The sequence below is a fragment of the Cimex lectularius genome, unplaced genomic scaffold (genome assembly GCF_000648675.2).
Source record: "Cimex lectularius strain Harlan isolate CLEC.00 unplaced genomic scaffold, Clec_2.1 scaffold40, whole genome shotgun sequence".
Taxonomy (NCBI): Eukaryota; Metazoa; Arthropoda; class Insecta; order Hemiptera; family Cimicidae; genus Cimex; species Cimex lectularius.
The window spans coordinates 310,957-324,950 of NW_019392652.1; the positions used below are offsets into that span (position 1 = coordinate 310,957).

At 33.2% G+C, this 13,994-nt stretch overlaps 2 protein-coding genes across 7 annotated transcripts in view; one reads left to right on the plus strand and one right to left on the minus strand.

Moving 5' to 3' along the window:
• Window positions 1-12,375, minus strand: part of LOC106670132 (NAD kinase-like) — a 31,756-nt gene extending 19,381 nt beyond the window's left edge. For 3 of the 6 annotated variants that reach the window (XR_001341034.2, XM_014400205.2, XM_014400211.2), the window contains exons 1-2: window positions 12,265-12,375; window positions 11,965-12,095 (exon numbers count right to left, since the gene is read on the minus strand). Coding sequence is in view for 5 of the 6 variants with exons in the window: in XM_014400205.2 (XP_014255691.1) it covers window positions 11,965-12,086 (122 nt within the window). In the remaining variant the exon portion in view is untranslated. Of the gene's footprint in view, window positions 1-11,052; window positions 11,073-11,964; window positions 12,096-12,264 lie in introns of those variants that run through there. The other 3 variants (XM_024230677.1, XM_024230679.1, XM_024230681.1) reach the window with 2 other exon arrangements.
• Window positions 1-13,994, plus strand: part of LOC106670139 (coiled-coil domain-containing protein 47) — a 32,448-nt gene that overhangs the window by 7,776 nt on the left and 10,678 nt on the right. The gene's annotated exons all lie outside the window — the stretch shown is intronic.

Sequence of the window (13,994 nt, forward strand, 5' to 3'; positions counted from 1 at the left end):
TAGGAATTTTGAAAATTTTAATCAAAAGCGAAACGTATTTGGGAGAATGAACTAAGCAAAATTGTTCTTCATCCTACTCTTCATGTTTGATGCATGACGCAGTAAAAATGGTTGAACGAGGACTTGTGCATCGTAAAACTTAACCATAACAAGATCGTGATTTCGTGAACAACATATAAAGTTTAGGATCAATGAAAGAAAACATAACGAAGAGAATGACCTGAAATGTCCTTCATGCTATCGAAAAATTATCATGTTTAGTTGGTGACGAAGCGACAATGGCCAAATTTGGACTTGTGACTCTATAACATCATTCAAACGTGTTCGAGTTACGGTCAATGTTAAGTCGTTAAAACTACCACTTTTACTTTTACACCTTTCCAACAATTTTTTAAACAAAAACAAGAACCAATAAGAATTACTAACAGGTTTTATCAAAAACCAAAATATTTGAAAGGAACGGTCGGAAATAATTCTTCATGCTAATGCGAATCTTCTTGTTTCTTTAGTATCTCAGCAAAACTACCCTAGCCATCATACCAACATGTTCGCGATACAAGCAATGTTAATTTGATAAAAGAAGGTCACGAGGCCATCGTTGTTCCGTGGAGGTTTTTGGGGTGAGACGTTGAGGAAAGATTTAGGGCTAGTGGGTTAGTTGGAGGGATAGTTTAGAATGGAAATCGAGGAAGCGTGTAAGATCTTTCACGAATGGATTTTAAGATCGTTATGGATTGTTTGATTGGTGGCGTAGAAGGGAGGATACGCGGAGAATTTTAGTTGAAAAAAATTGAAATCGTTGATGTTGGATGTCCAGAAAGTCCACAGTCCAGAATGGTCTGATGAGTGAGCTGTAAGCGGTTTGTTTGTGTTGATTTTGGACTCAGCATGTGTCTAAGAAGTTCATAATCTTTTAAGTTCTTGCCGTTTTAAACTTGAACGTGGGTTCCATCTCAGTCTGCTAAGTAAAGCACAAGGTAGCGGACTTGGTTCAATGGCGGATCTTGTCTTTAATGTGCACTGGTGGGCAGGTTTGACGTTTGAGTGTAGACGTAACTTGGCTTTTTTGCTGGTACAACCTATCAGCCACCGATTGCGCCAGTCGGTAAAGAGGTTCAGACGTTGCTTCTCTGGCTAGAATAGGATTATTGTTAAAAATAAGTTTATAAACAATCTAAGAGAGAAGAAAGTTATGCTATCATAAGCTAAACGTTATTAGGAAGAGGAATCGACTTTTATTGGTTCTCCATGCTATTGCCAATTCTATTGCTTCGTTAGAGGCGGGTTTTCGCGCAAATAAACAACATATATCGTTTAGGATCAATATAATCAATAATAAGAATTATTCAATTTTTATTAAAGCAAAAATTTGTTGGAAGAAAGGAAGGCATGAAATGTGGAACGAATGGAAACCTCCATGCTATTGAAAATGATTAGGACTAAACGGACGATTCGATCAAACAGTTCTTAAATCGCCCATTTAAATTCTTATAGATATAAAGGAAAAGGCCATTCGTGAACTCCAATGGTTCCTCATGGTCGTAAATCTTCATGGTTTGTTAGTGTCTCAGCAAAAATGGTGAAAACTTGGACTTGTGACGCGTATGACCTAACCTCAATACAGACGTGGTTTCGCGTATCTGTATCAACGCAAAGTTATTAAAACAAACATAAAATTGTTAAGAAAGAGTTATAATAGTTGGATTTTTTCTGCCCAAAGATATCCGCAGTTGTGAAGCGGTAATGGCCCGAAATGGTTGAAGATGATATTGCAATCTTGTTGGTACGTTAGAGACGCAGCAAAACTGGTTGAACTCAACCCGTAGACCCGAACCATAATTCAGACGTGTTTTCGCGTTACGATCAATGCAAAGTATTATACTACAACTTACAAACATGTCTTAATAAATCAATGAAAGAAAGAATAGGAATGTTGAAATTGTACTGACAAAAGACGAAGTTGTTGGGAGAAGGGAAAGACATAAAATGGTTCTTCTTATTACCCAACTACATTTCGGACTTGTTTTTGAGTTACGATCAATACAAAGTCGTTAAAACTAACAACTTATAACCTTGATGTAATAAACCAATGTAAGCAAGAATAGGAATTTGTTAAAATTGTACTTCAAATGGCAAAGTTGTTTGGAAAAGGAAAAGACATGAAATGGTTCTTCGCATTATCCAACCATAATTCAACTTGTTTTATCTTACGACCGATACAAAGCCATTAAAACTAACAACTTATAACCTGACTTAAGAAATCAATGTAAAAATATTAATTTTTAAAATTTTATTTATTATATTTAATTTTTAATCAAAAGTCAAAAACTTTTGGGAGAAGGGAATGACCTGAAATGGTTCTTTGTGCTATCCCAAATTTTTATGTTTGATTACGACGTAGCAAAATGGTTGAACATGACTTATGCAGTGACAACTAATATACTTGATGTAAGGGAGGATAACAATTGTTCAAAATTTTCTATTAAAAGTAAAAAAAAAATTTTTTTGATGATAGGAAATATGGGAAATAGTACTAGGTAGAGGTAATAGTAGGCTATACCTGGACTTGTGTCTATGTAATATAACCATTATAACCATTCATAACGGGCAATAAGAATCCCTGGCATTTTTCTATCACAAGCCAAACAACGTTGGAGAAGAAACCGACCTAAAATTATACTCCATGCTATCACACAGGTTTCGTTCGTGACGCAGCAAAAATGGGTTAACTGGAACCTGGTTTTCTTATAACCTAACAATTCACGGACGCGTAAATATGCATAATTAATAAAAATAGCATCTTATTAACTATCTAAAAGGCTATAAGAATCGTTGGCATTTCTGTATCACAAGTCAAACACTGTTGGGAGAACGAGCCGATCTTTGGTTATCATGTTACCACAAATCTCCAAGTTTGGTTCGTGATGTAGAAAACAAATTGAGGAATTGTACATCGTATAACCTAACCATAATAAAAATGCATTTTCGCATAATTAAACCAACAACTGAATCGCAAAAAGTTGTCTATCAATGTAAGGAAGAATAACATTTGTTGAAATTTTTCTATCAAAAGGTAAAAGTTGTTCAGAAGAGGAAACGACCTATAAAACGGAAGTGTTTTTAAGTTATACGCGTTATATACATAGTTTGTAAAAATGTAAGAACAAATCACGATTGCTCATATTTTTTTAAATCAAAAACCAAAATTTTTTAAAGGAAAAACCTTGCTGTAGAAGTGCTTCTTCATGCTATCACAAATCTTGATGTTTCGTTAAGGGCGCAGAAAAAATAGGTTGAACTTAAAGTTGTCGTACTGCGCAAATTTAACGCCAAACCATTTTTCAAAACGTCTGTTCTAAAATATATGAAAGATAAAATTAAAGATTTTAATCAGCGGAAGTGTACATACTTTTCTTGACGACTAAAGTTCTTAGGAAGATGGCGTCGATAAATGTGTTTTTCAGATGGCACTAATATATCAATTAAAACGGAGTCGTTGAACAAAAATTTTTCGTCAGGAATTCTTTTAAGGATTTATTGATTTGAAATTGGAAGAGTTTTGGTTATAAATGATTTATGATCATTCTAAGTGGTGATTTTTCGTAATTACACCCCTAGCAAAACTGCTTTTTTGGTTCATATTTCAAATTTCACTATGAAATAAGTTTCATAATTGACTTTTGAAAATTGACATTTTCTAATTTACTGTTACAGTTAAATATGTGTCGAAGACCTTGCCAAAATTACAAAACATGTCTTGTACAACTTTATCTTAGTTCAGATCATATCGGCAATCTTTTTAAATCGGCGTTGTCTTGTAGCCTTTCTCATTTTAAATGTCATGGATTCATCTGTTCGACTTTCCCATCATCAAAACTGAAATCGAGGGATACACTCTTTCGATTCGTGTATTAAAACTGTCCACTTTCATCGTCTTCCAACCGGCTCGGCTCCGACTCCGTTCTTCAAGAAACGACAAAAATCACCGTCTGTGATGCAAGAAGGAAGTTGCAAACAACCTGAGCGGAGGACGGCGTCATCACCACGTCCTCACCCTTTCTTCTGGAATTATTTTCTCACGTTCGCCTCAGGGGCTGTTCTTGAACCCATCCCCTCCCAAGAAGGCGTTTGTCCCATTTTCTGAAACGAATCTCACTGCCCTTGTACAAGCCCTACTCTATCTTCGTCAAATTTATCCTTTCCAAATAATTCTCTAATGATGGAATATTTGCCAAGTTCCAGGAGTGGAATTGTGGCAAAGAACACATCATTAATCATAAATTTATATTGAAACCATACTTTTTATTGCCTGTACTTATCAGTTAACTAGCATGAAATGTTTTATTTTTTAATCGTTTAACACCTTTACTTAATTTTTTATATCAAACTTGTATTTTCATTTAATAGGCTTATTTGGAGAATATCAAATAAAGCAGGATTATTCTATCTAACCCAAATTCTGAATTTACACCATCTTACTTCAGAACAATTTATCTCCGAAAATAGTTTGGGCTGTAGTTACCTTGAATACATTTTACTCTTTGATTATACAGTTGAAATAACTATCTGATTCAGTTTTGAAATTTTGTGTTTTAAAAATCACAGGTTGTATTGTATAGATATGCCATTTAAAGGATAAGACGTCGTGAGGTTCCTTCACGACGTGACTATCGAGTGTTCAGCCCTATATTTTTTATCCTTGAAGTTTACAAACTTCAAACTGACAAACTAACGTTCAGCTGGCATATAGTAAACCTTCAAGAGGCTCCGTGACCGTTGAAAACCCAAGTTATGACCTTCTGATATAAAAACGTGGAGATAAAATTGGTACTTTTTATAGAGAGATTTAGAGTAGAAGGTATCGCATGGCAGTACCATTCTGTACGTGTTCCAGACAAAACGCAGTCGATTTTATAAATTTTGACTTGAAATGGTTTTGTGGTGATATGAAAATTATTCATATAAGAAAAATTACAGTTCCCCAGACTAAAAGGACTAAGAAAGTACAGGGCAAGGTAGAATTGTATTGCATCATAATACGGAAGCGTTTTTACTCAGACCTTTAAATATCTAGAACACTCGATCGGGCCCCCCGCCTTTAAGTTGTGTACGACGATGCTGAATTACACAAGAGTTTAGGCCATTATGCTACAACGCGCCGGTATCTTTGAAAACTTGTTGACAGGAATATCCGGACAAGATTAGATCTTATTAGTCATAGGCCCAGTCCTAACATTGACTCGTCGTCCTCTAAATTTTTATAAAAAAGACAAATCATGCTGAATCGATACTGTATCACTTATTGGGTCCGTCTTCACTCGCGGGTTTGTGGAACTGCTCAAGCGCGTTTCGACATTGCGCTATCTTCATGAGGAACTCGTCTCGCGTTTGAGAAGTTCGACAAACTCCCGAGTGAAGACGGACCCAATAAGTCATCCAATGCCGGTTCAGCATGAGATCACCGACTCGCAGACCAACACCCACCATCATTTTCTTTAAACTTCAAATGATGGAATCTTTACAGGCAGTGAAAAACAGAACATTTTGAAAAATCCAATCAACAGTAAATGGATTGGAAAATAGAAAAACTCATGCATTGGGTTTGATGTTAATATAAATAATTTGCGCTTTAAATTCATCATAAAACATTTAAGGAGCTAAATACATCACTTTGATCAACAAGATTAGATAACGCGAGTTATGGCAGGTAAATGACGCGGAAATGGTATGATTGAGTCTTGCTACCCTGCTTATAGGCCTGGCGTCACACGCCATAACGGAAGGGAATATTTGAAAGGATTTGAAATTTACTTAGAAGCAATGAGTTTTTGCTATAGCCATCAACAGATAGCATTACGGGAAGTAAAATTAACATAAATGTTTTATGTTAATTTTAAACCAAACTTTTTATGCACAAGGATTTTTGTAACTACGCAGTGCTGAAACTTGAGTCATCGGTAAGCCCGATGATACATCGTTTGACAGATCTGAGGTGGAGAAAAGATTATGGATTGAAAATTAAAACGTCTTAAATGAACCGTCAAAAAACCCCTCGTAGAGAAAAGATTCTAAATTTGAAAGTTAAAATGACCTAAATGACCTGTGAAAAACCCCTTGTTGAGAAAAGATTCTGAATTTGAAAATTAAAACGTCTTAAATGAACCGTCAAAAAACCCCTTGTTGAGAATAGATTCTGAATTTGAAAATTAAAACGTCTTAAATGAACCGTCAAAAAACCCCTTGTTGAGAAAAGATTCTGAATTTGAAAATTAAAACGTCTTAAATGAATCGTCAAAAAACCCCTTGTTGAGAAAAGATTCTGAATTTGAAAATTAAAACGTCTTAAATGAATCGTCAAAAAACCCCTTGAAGAGAAAAGATTCTGAATTTGAAAGTTAAAATGTCTTAAATGAACTGTCAAAAAACCCCTTGTAGAGAAAAGATTTTGAATTTGAAAGTTAAAATGTCTTAAATGAACCGTCAGAAAACCCTTTGTAAAGTCAATTTATGATGTTAATGGGTGTATTCGATATTTTATTGATTGTATATCAATACCAATGATCCATTTCAACATAATCCTGCACCCTGAGTGAATCTGATATTGCTGTAATGATAGAAAAGATAGAAAAACTAAAAGAAAAAAAAAGTCAAAATCAATATTCAATCTTGTAATTTCAGCTTTTCTTCCAAACAATTCAGGCGAAATTGTTTTAAAAAGGAAATTCGCATAGTTTGCAACAGGTGAATTTAAATGATGATCCAATCTATTCCAGCACTCACTAAAAATCCATTTAAAAACCAAATTAACAAATTATTACAACACAGGCGTGAATAAGTCCGGGTACTCAGCAACTTTTAAATTTGTGATAGCAAGAAAAATAATACACGATTAAAATCAACAAAAAATCTACTTTATATTTGTTACTCTTCTTTTCCGGTTGTTGACTTTTTATGTTTCTTGGGGTTCTTTCCAGGAACTAGACAACCATCTTCTTTTTACTGATATTGATTTCGGGGGCATCAATCAGTCTCGTTTTGTTTAGGAAACGCCTCCGAAATCGATATCAATAAAAAGAAAATGAGTATGATGGTTGTCTCGTTCCTGAAAAGAAACCCAAGAAATATAAAAAAAATCTAGTGAATTCTGATTATCTTTTATACAATTCTTAAACGGATGTTAATGAGTTAATTTTATCTATTATTTTAAATGATGCAAGGATGTCCATGAAATTAATTGTTGGTATTGGAGAATTTCCTATGATGCTGACCAACCATAATTTCTGTAACTTTTATAATAAAATTTATTTTTAAATTTATAAAAATATTCAACAAAAATGTAAGTAAAGTAAGAAACAGAAAAAAATTCAAAAATATAAGAAAAAAATATTCGCGTACTTTCATGCGAGAACCCCTATTCTAAACGTCACAACAATGGTTGCAAAATTACTTTATTGTGCCAATTAATCGGTTATGTTGATTCGCGTAGGTACCAGAAGAAATATCAATGAGTCAATTAAACTATACAACTTTACAACAAATTATTTACTGTGTGTCTTGGTGGTGATGTGTCAGTGACAGAATGATGCTGACAACCTGCTCGCGAGCTCTTAGTAACTTTTAACACTTTTTATATTAAAAACATTCTATATCCTAAAAAAGAAAGCTTACAATCTTTACTTTCTTATATAAAACCTATTAAAATTCAACTCAAGATAACAAATTATCTGGTGTCAGTGAAACGATTAATGTGAATGAGTCAATGTTGCTGTAAAACCTTGTCCCGCGCTTTCTCAGGAACTTGTAAAACGTTTTTAATGAGACGAAAAAAAACCAATATGCAAAATAAAAATAAATAAATAATTTTACAACAAAACATGTCGAAAAATTTACTAAAATACAAAATTTTACAAAATATTTGCTGTTTATGATGCTGTATAACTAACTGTTCCTGAGCACTCTAACGTTTAAGCTAGTACAAAAATGAAATTATTCGATATGATTAAAATCAGCACATAATCTCATATTTTTAATATTTTTTTAAACGACACAATAATTCTTTAAAAAATAAATTTAATAAGCAAATGAAATGGGAATTTTGCCTCTTGTTAATAATTGATAAATATGTCCTCAGTACCTTTTATCGCTCTTCTTTATGTAAAATATTCAAAATTAATTAAGGTTTTGGTTGAGATAAAAAAGTCAGTGTTACAAGCGGGATTCGAACCCACGACCTTCGGCTAAATACGCCACTGCTCTACCACTTGAGCTGTCGTGTCTTCCATCCACTCGGACACTAACTTCCCATCTCTTGCCATCTTGAAAAATGGCAAAAAGGAAGGAAAATTCAAAATACTGGGGTTGAGAAGGGAAGTTAGTGCTCGAGTGGATCGAAGTGGTAGAGCAGCGGCGTATTTAGCCGAAGGTCGTGGGTTCGAATCCCGCTTGTCACACTGACTTTTTTATCTCAACCAAAACCTTAATTAATTGAAAAATATTTTATTTGGTCAAGCGAACCACGAAACCTAATAAAATATTCAAAATGCTGAAAAATAAAGCTTAAAATGTAAATCTTCTTCAATAAACGACTTAAAATTCATTTAATATGACAAATTATCTGTTGTTTGGTTAGTGTTAGTGACAGATTATGCTAATGAATCATTGATATTGCCAATCCTATACCGGCGCTCAGAAACTTTAAACACTTTTTAAATTAAAAATATTTAATACCCAAAAAAAGCTTAAAAGATTTTCTTTTATAAAAGGCCTTAAAACTCACGTCAAGCCAAAAATTATCCGTTGTGCCTGTTGTTGTGATAGTGACGATTAACGTAAATTTTTGTTAAAGCATGTGTTCAAGTCGAAAAGACAGATGCCAACGACGAAGGTCCGTTCATAGATCAAGTCCTGGGTGTACCGAGCTCTACCATCCAAGATTGGTGTACAGCGGTTTAGGGCCATCGGAAGTCTCGATGGAAGAGCCACTACGTTCTCTTCGATCGTTTTATTGCTCTTGCGGTACATTTAACGGCTCCCTTGATAGTTAGTCGACTCCAATCGGACCGTAATATAAGGATGAGCTCTAAAACAGCCATCAGAAGGCTTCGAGAGAATAGCCTAGCTCTAAACTCCCACATCAGCTTCCCTACTACTGGAGAGGCATTTATGGTACCCAAATGATTATAATACAAAATAGAGCTTTGACTGAACTAAGCTACATTGAGGAAGTTCTGGAAGCAGTGGTGGTTAGCTCTATTTATTGGTGACAAATTTGTGTTAATGCATGATAATGCTCGTCGGCTCGAGTTTCACCCATTACTTGAGTCCCATAAATATAAAATAAAGAGACGGGTTAGATATCGTTCGGCCTCCTACAAGCGTTCTACAGCTTCAAACCGTTCTTTTGAAGAAGGGGATTTTGTTTCACAACATTAAATTCGATCTCTAATTTACTCGATGCCTAGGAGACTTAAGGCCCTTCACAAGGCCTGAGGCGGTAAGACGCGTTATTAAGAGGAAAACTAGGTAATAAATTGTTAGTTAAATTCTAATCTAGCACTAGTTTTCGAGTATTTTCGTGTATTTTCTATCAAACCATCATAATTAAGTCTTTTTTAAAAACTCATTAATTTCTGATCACGTTTAGTTAGGTTTATATTAAAATATATACATTATGTAACTAATATGACAGTAAAAATATATAGTTTGAAATGAAAAACAAAATACAAGTGACCGGTTTTTGTCTTAGAGAGTATAAAACATTTTTAAATGCACTTGAATATAACTAATTATTTGTTGTGTCTGGTGTTGTGTCATTGACTGATCGGTGTGAACCAGTCAATGATGCTGTCAAACCTGTTTCCGCGCTCTCAGTAACTATTAACACTTTTTGAATGAAAAATATTCAGATGAAAAATGAAGCTTAAAATTCTTACTTGGTCTTATAAAACGTATTAAGATCCATTCAATATAACAAATTATGTTATGTCTAGTGTTCTGTCAGTGATAAATTAATCAGAATGGGTCTGTCGAAGTTCTCAGTAACTGTTGACACTTTTTTAAATTAAAAAACTCAGTATCCGAAAAAAGCTTGAAATCCTTACGCTCTCTTATAAAATGTATTAAAATCCATCCAATGTAATAAATTAACTTTTGTGTCTGGTTTTGTGTCAGTGACCAATGTGAATTAGTCCGTCTAACCTGTACGTGTGTGTGATCTCAGTAACTTTTAACACTTTTTAAATGAGAAATACACAATATAAAAAAAAGGTTAAAATTCTTACGTTCTCTTATAAAACCTATTTAAAATCCATTCAATGCGATAAATTAACTATTGTGTCTGGTATTGTGTCAGTGACCAATGTGAATTAGTAGTCTAACCTGTTCCTGTGCTCTCAGTAACTTTTAACACTTTTTAAATGAGAAATACTCAATACCAAAAATGCTTGAAATTCTTACTTTCTCTTGTAAAACGTACTAAGATCCCTTCAATTTGACAAATTATCTGTTATGTCTGGTGTTGTGTCAGTGACATATTAATCTGAATAAGACTGTCGGACCTGTTCCCGCGTTCTCAGTAACTTTTGACACTTTTTTAAATGAGAAATACTCAACATCCATAAAACCGTTAAAATTCTTACTTTCTCTTATAAAAGGTATTAAAATCCATTCACTGGGATAAATTAACTAATCAATAAAATCAACAAATAATTAATTTGAATGGGTCTATTGAACCTGTTCCTGCGTTCTCAGTAACGTATGTAGTGATTAGTGACCGTTAATCGATGATTATTCGGAAATCGTGAGATGCGGTCTGGTGTGATGTAGGTTTCAGAAAAACATTTTCTTTGTCTTGCCAACGTTTCGATCTTTATAGAGATCATCTTCAGGGCCTGGGAGTTACAAACATTGTTTAAATTTAACAAATACATGTAGGGTGTGGAAAAAAATGAATTTATACAATGCAAAAAACTTTTCAGCAACTTTAAAATTAAAAATGTGTTAAATTAAAATTAATTAATTAAAATTAAAATTAAAAATCGTTTAAAAACTCACTTCATTACAACAAACTATTTGTTGAGTCCTGCGTTGTGTCATTGACAGATTAATACGAATGAGTCATTCAATACCATAAATTAAACCTGTGCCCGCGCTCTCAGAAACTTATAACATTTTTTAAATTAAAAATAATCAATATAAAAAATAAAAAAACTTGAAATTCTTACTTTCCCGTATAAAACGTCTCAAAAATTCAATTCACTTATCAGTTGTGTCTAGAGTGTCAGTGACAGATTAATGCGAATGAGTCAATGATGCTGTCAAACCTGTTCGCGCGCTCTCAATAACTTTTCAACTTGTGATAATGTGAAAAATATTCAAAACACCGATCGAAACCCGATATATTTTATGAAGCGGTTATAAATTCGTTTAAATGAATAGCTTTAACTGATATATTAGTGTTGGTAACGGGGGGAATGTTAATTATTCTGTCCAATCTATTCCCGCGTTTAGATTAACATTTAAATTCGAGAGAGAACTTTCGCCGTTGAATATAATCAACTTTTTTTATTGGGGTTGAATTGATACTGACATGATTTTCCGACGGTCGGTATTTTCACCTATCGTCACGATTCACGATTAATCTCATCTTAGGGATTTAACGTATTAAGATATCGGAAAAATTTATTAAATTTTTTTTTTTAATTTGTTTTGTCTGTTGAATAACCTTCGTCCCCCTGGGCCCGGCCTTGAACTAAAATTCCCTGAGTTTAGATGAAAAGTTCGGGAATTGCCTTTAATTACCTTGGAAATTCAAAACGACACGGAGAAACCGGCCGGGCATTATTTTATCACGCAAGCCGACGAAAATGTACGTTTCGTAATGAACTACACGGATGTTTAGGTGTTCTAACGAAATCTGTGAAAGGTTTTGAAAATTTGAAGTTTGAATTAAATAAGAAATCTGACCTGAAGTTTTGTATTTTCTCCTGGACCCTGCTGACAAGGGTCTTCTTCGCGTCGGGCGGATCCGAGGAAGGTATGTCCATACTGGCAATCGCTTTGGCCAAGTGTAAATCCTCTTCGTTCATCTCTCAGATCTATTTATGGAGAGAAAAAAAAACGTGTTCAAAAAGCAGACAAAAAAAACCCTAGGCTAGGCGACAAATAAAACATTTTTTCAGTGTTTATACAAATAACAATACAATTACTTGATGGATTTGTATTTTAAAAAAATATAAGAGACGATTCCCGAGGATGTTAATTTACCTGGTGTCAAGGTTTAAACAAAATAACCGAATGTTTATAACCTTACTGTCTGACAACAAGGTATCGACTAAGAGGAGCGACGTTCACAGACTGGCGCTTCTATTTATTGTGGAGCGGCCAAACGGACGGAACGGTCAACTTTCCCCTTCTCAATAAAAGGTCTCGACGACCTGATCAACAATGCCACAGTCACAGTTCCACAATGCCATAAAGGCAATCGCAGACACAATCTCTTGTTGACCAATTAAAACATATACCGTGGATAATTTCCTCCTAACCCAATTTATTATCCTGACCGACTTTGGCCAATATCTAAAGTGTGTTACCGATATATTTTCTCCTTTATACTCTAAACGATAATTTTCAGGAGACTCCTTCCCAAGAAATGGGAATTAAAAAAAAAATAGAAATGCACACACAATTTATCAAAATATATTGCTCTTTAAATTATACACAATCAGCAAACATCTAAGAGGGCAGAAATATATATATTTTAAAAAAAAAGAAATGTTTATCTTTTTTGCTATAATGACAATTAATTTGAAAGGATATATTTTGTCATTTATGTTCTGAATGAAAACGATCAGAAAATTCCTGTGCAACCAGTTGAATTTTTTTATATACAAATGTAAACACAATTTATCAAAATATATTGATTTCTTTCAATTATAAACAGCCAGCAAACATCTAACAGGGCAGAAGTATTTTATGACAATAAATAAATGTTTAACTTTTTTTGCTTATAGTGACAATAAATAAAAAGGAAATACTCTAAATGAAAATGTTAAACAAATTTCTGTGCAGACAATACAATTTTTTAAAATACAAATTTATCAAAACATATTTTTCTTAAATTATACACAGCCAGCAAACATCGAAAGAAACAGAAGTATTTTTTAACAATAAATAAATGTTTAACTTTTTTGCCTATAGTGTCAGTTGATTTGATGAAAATGTTCAGTAAATTCCTGTGCAATCAATGGGATGTTTTAAAATACAAATTTATCAAAATATATAGCTTTTTAAAATTGTACACAGCCAGCAAACATCTAACAGGGCAGAAGTAATTTTTCTTTTTTAAATAATTATTTGTTGCCTATAGTGTCAGTTGATTTGATGAAAATGTTCAGTAAATTTCTGTGCAAGCAATGGAATTTTTTAAAATACAAATTTATCAAAATATATAGTTTTTTAAAATTATAAACAGCCAGCAAACATCTAACAGGGGAGAAGTAATTTTTTAAAATAATTTTTTGTAGCCTATAGTGTCAGCTTTTTTAAAATTATAAACAGCCAGCAAACATCTAACAGGAGAGAAGTAATTTTTCTTTTTTAAATAATTTTTTGTTGCCTATAGTGTCAGTTGATTTGATGAAAATGTTCAGTAAATTCCTGTGCAATCAATGGGATGTTTTAAAATACAAATTTATCAAAATATATAGTTTTTTTTTTAAATTATAAACAGCCAGCAAACATCTAACAGAGCAGAAGTAATTTTTTGTTGCTTATAGTGACAGTTGATTTGATGAAAATATTCAGTAAATTCCTGTGCAAGCAATGGAATTTTTTAAAAAACAAATTTGTCAAAATATATAGCTTTTTTTAAATTATACACAACCAGCAAACATCTAACAGGACAGAAGTAATTTTTTTAAAATAATTTTTTGTTGCCTATAGTGGCAGTTGATTTGATGAAAATGTTCAGTAAATTCCTGTGCAAGCAATGGAAT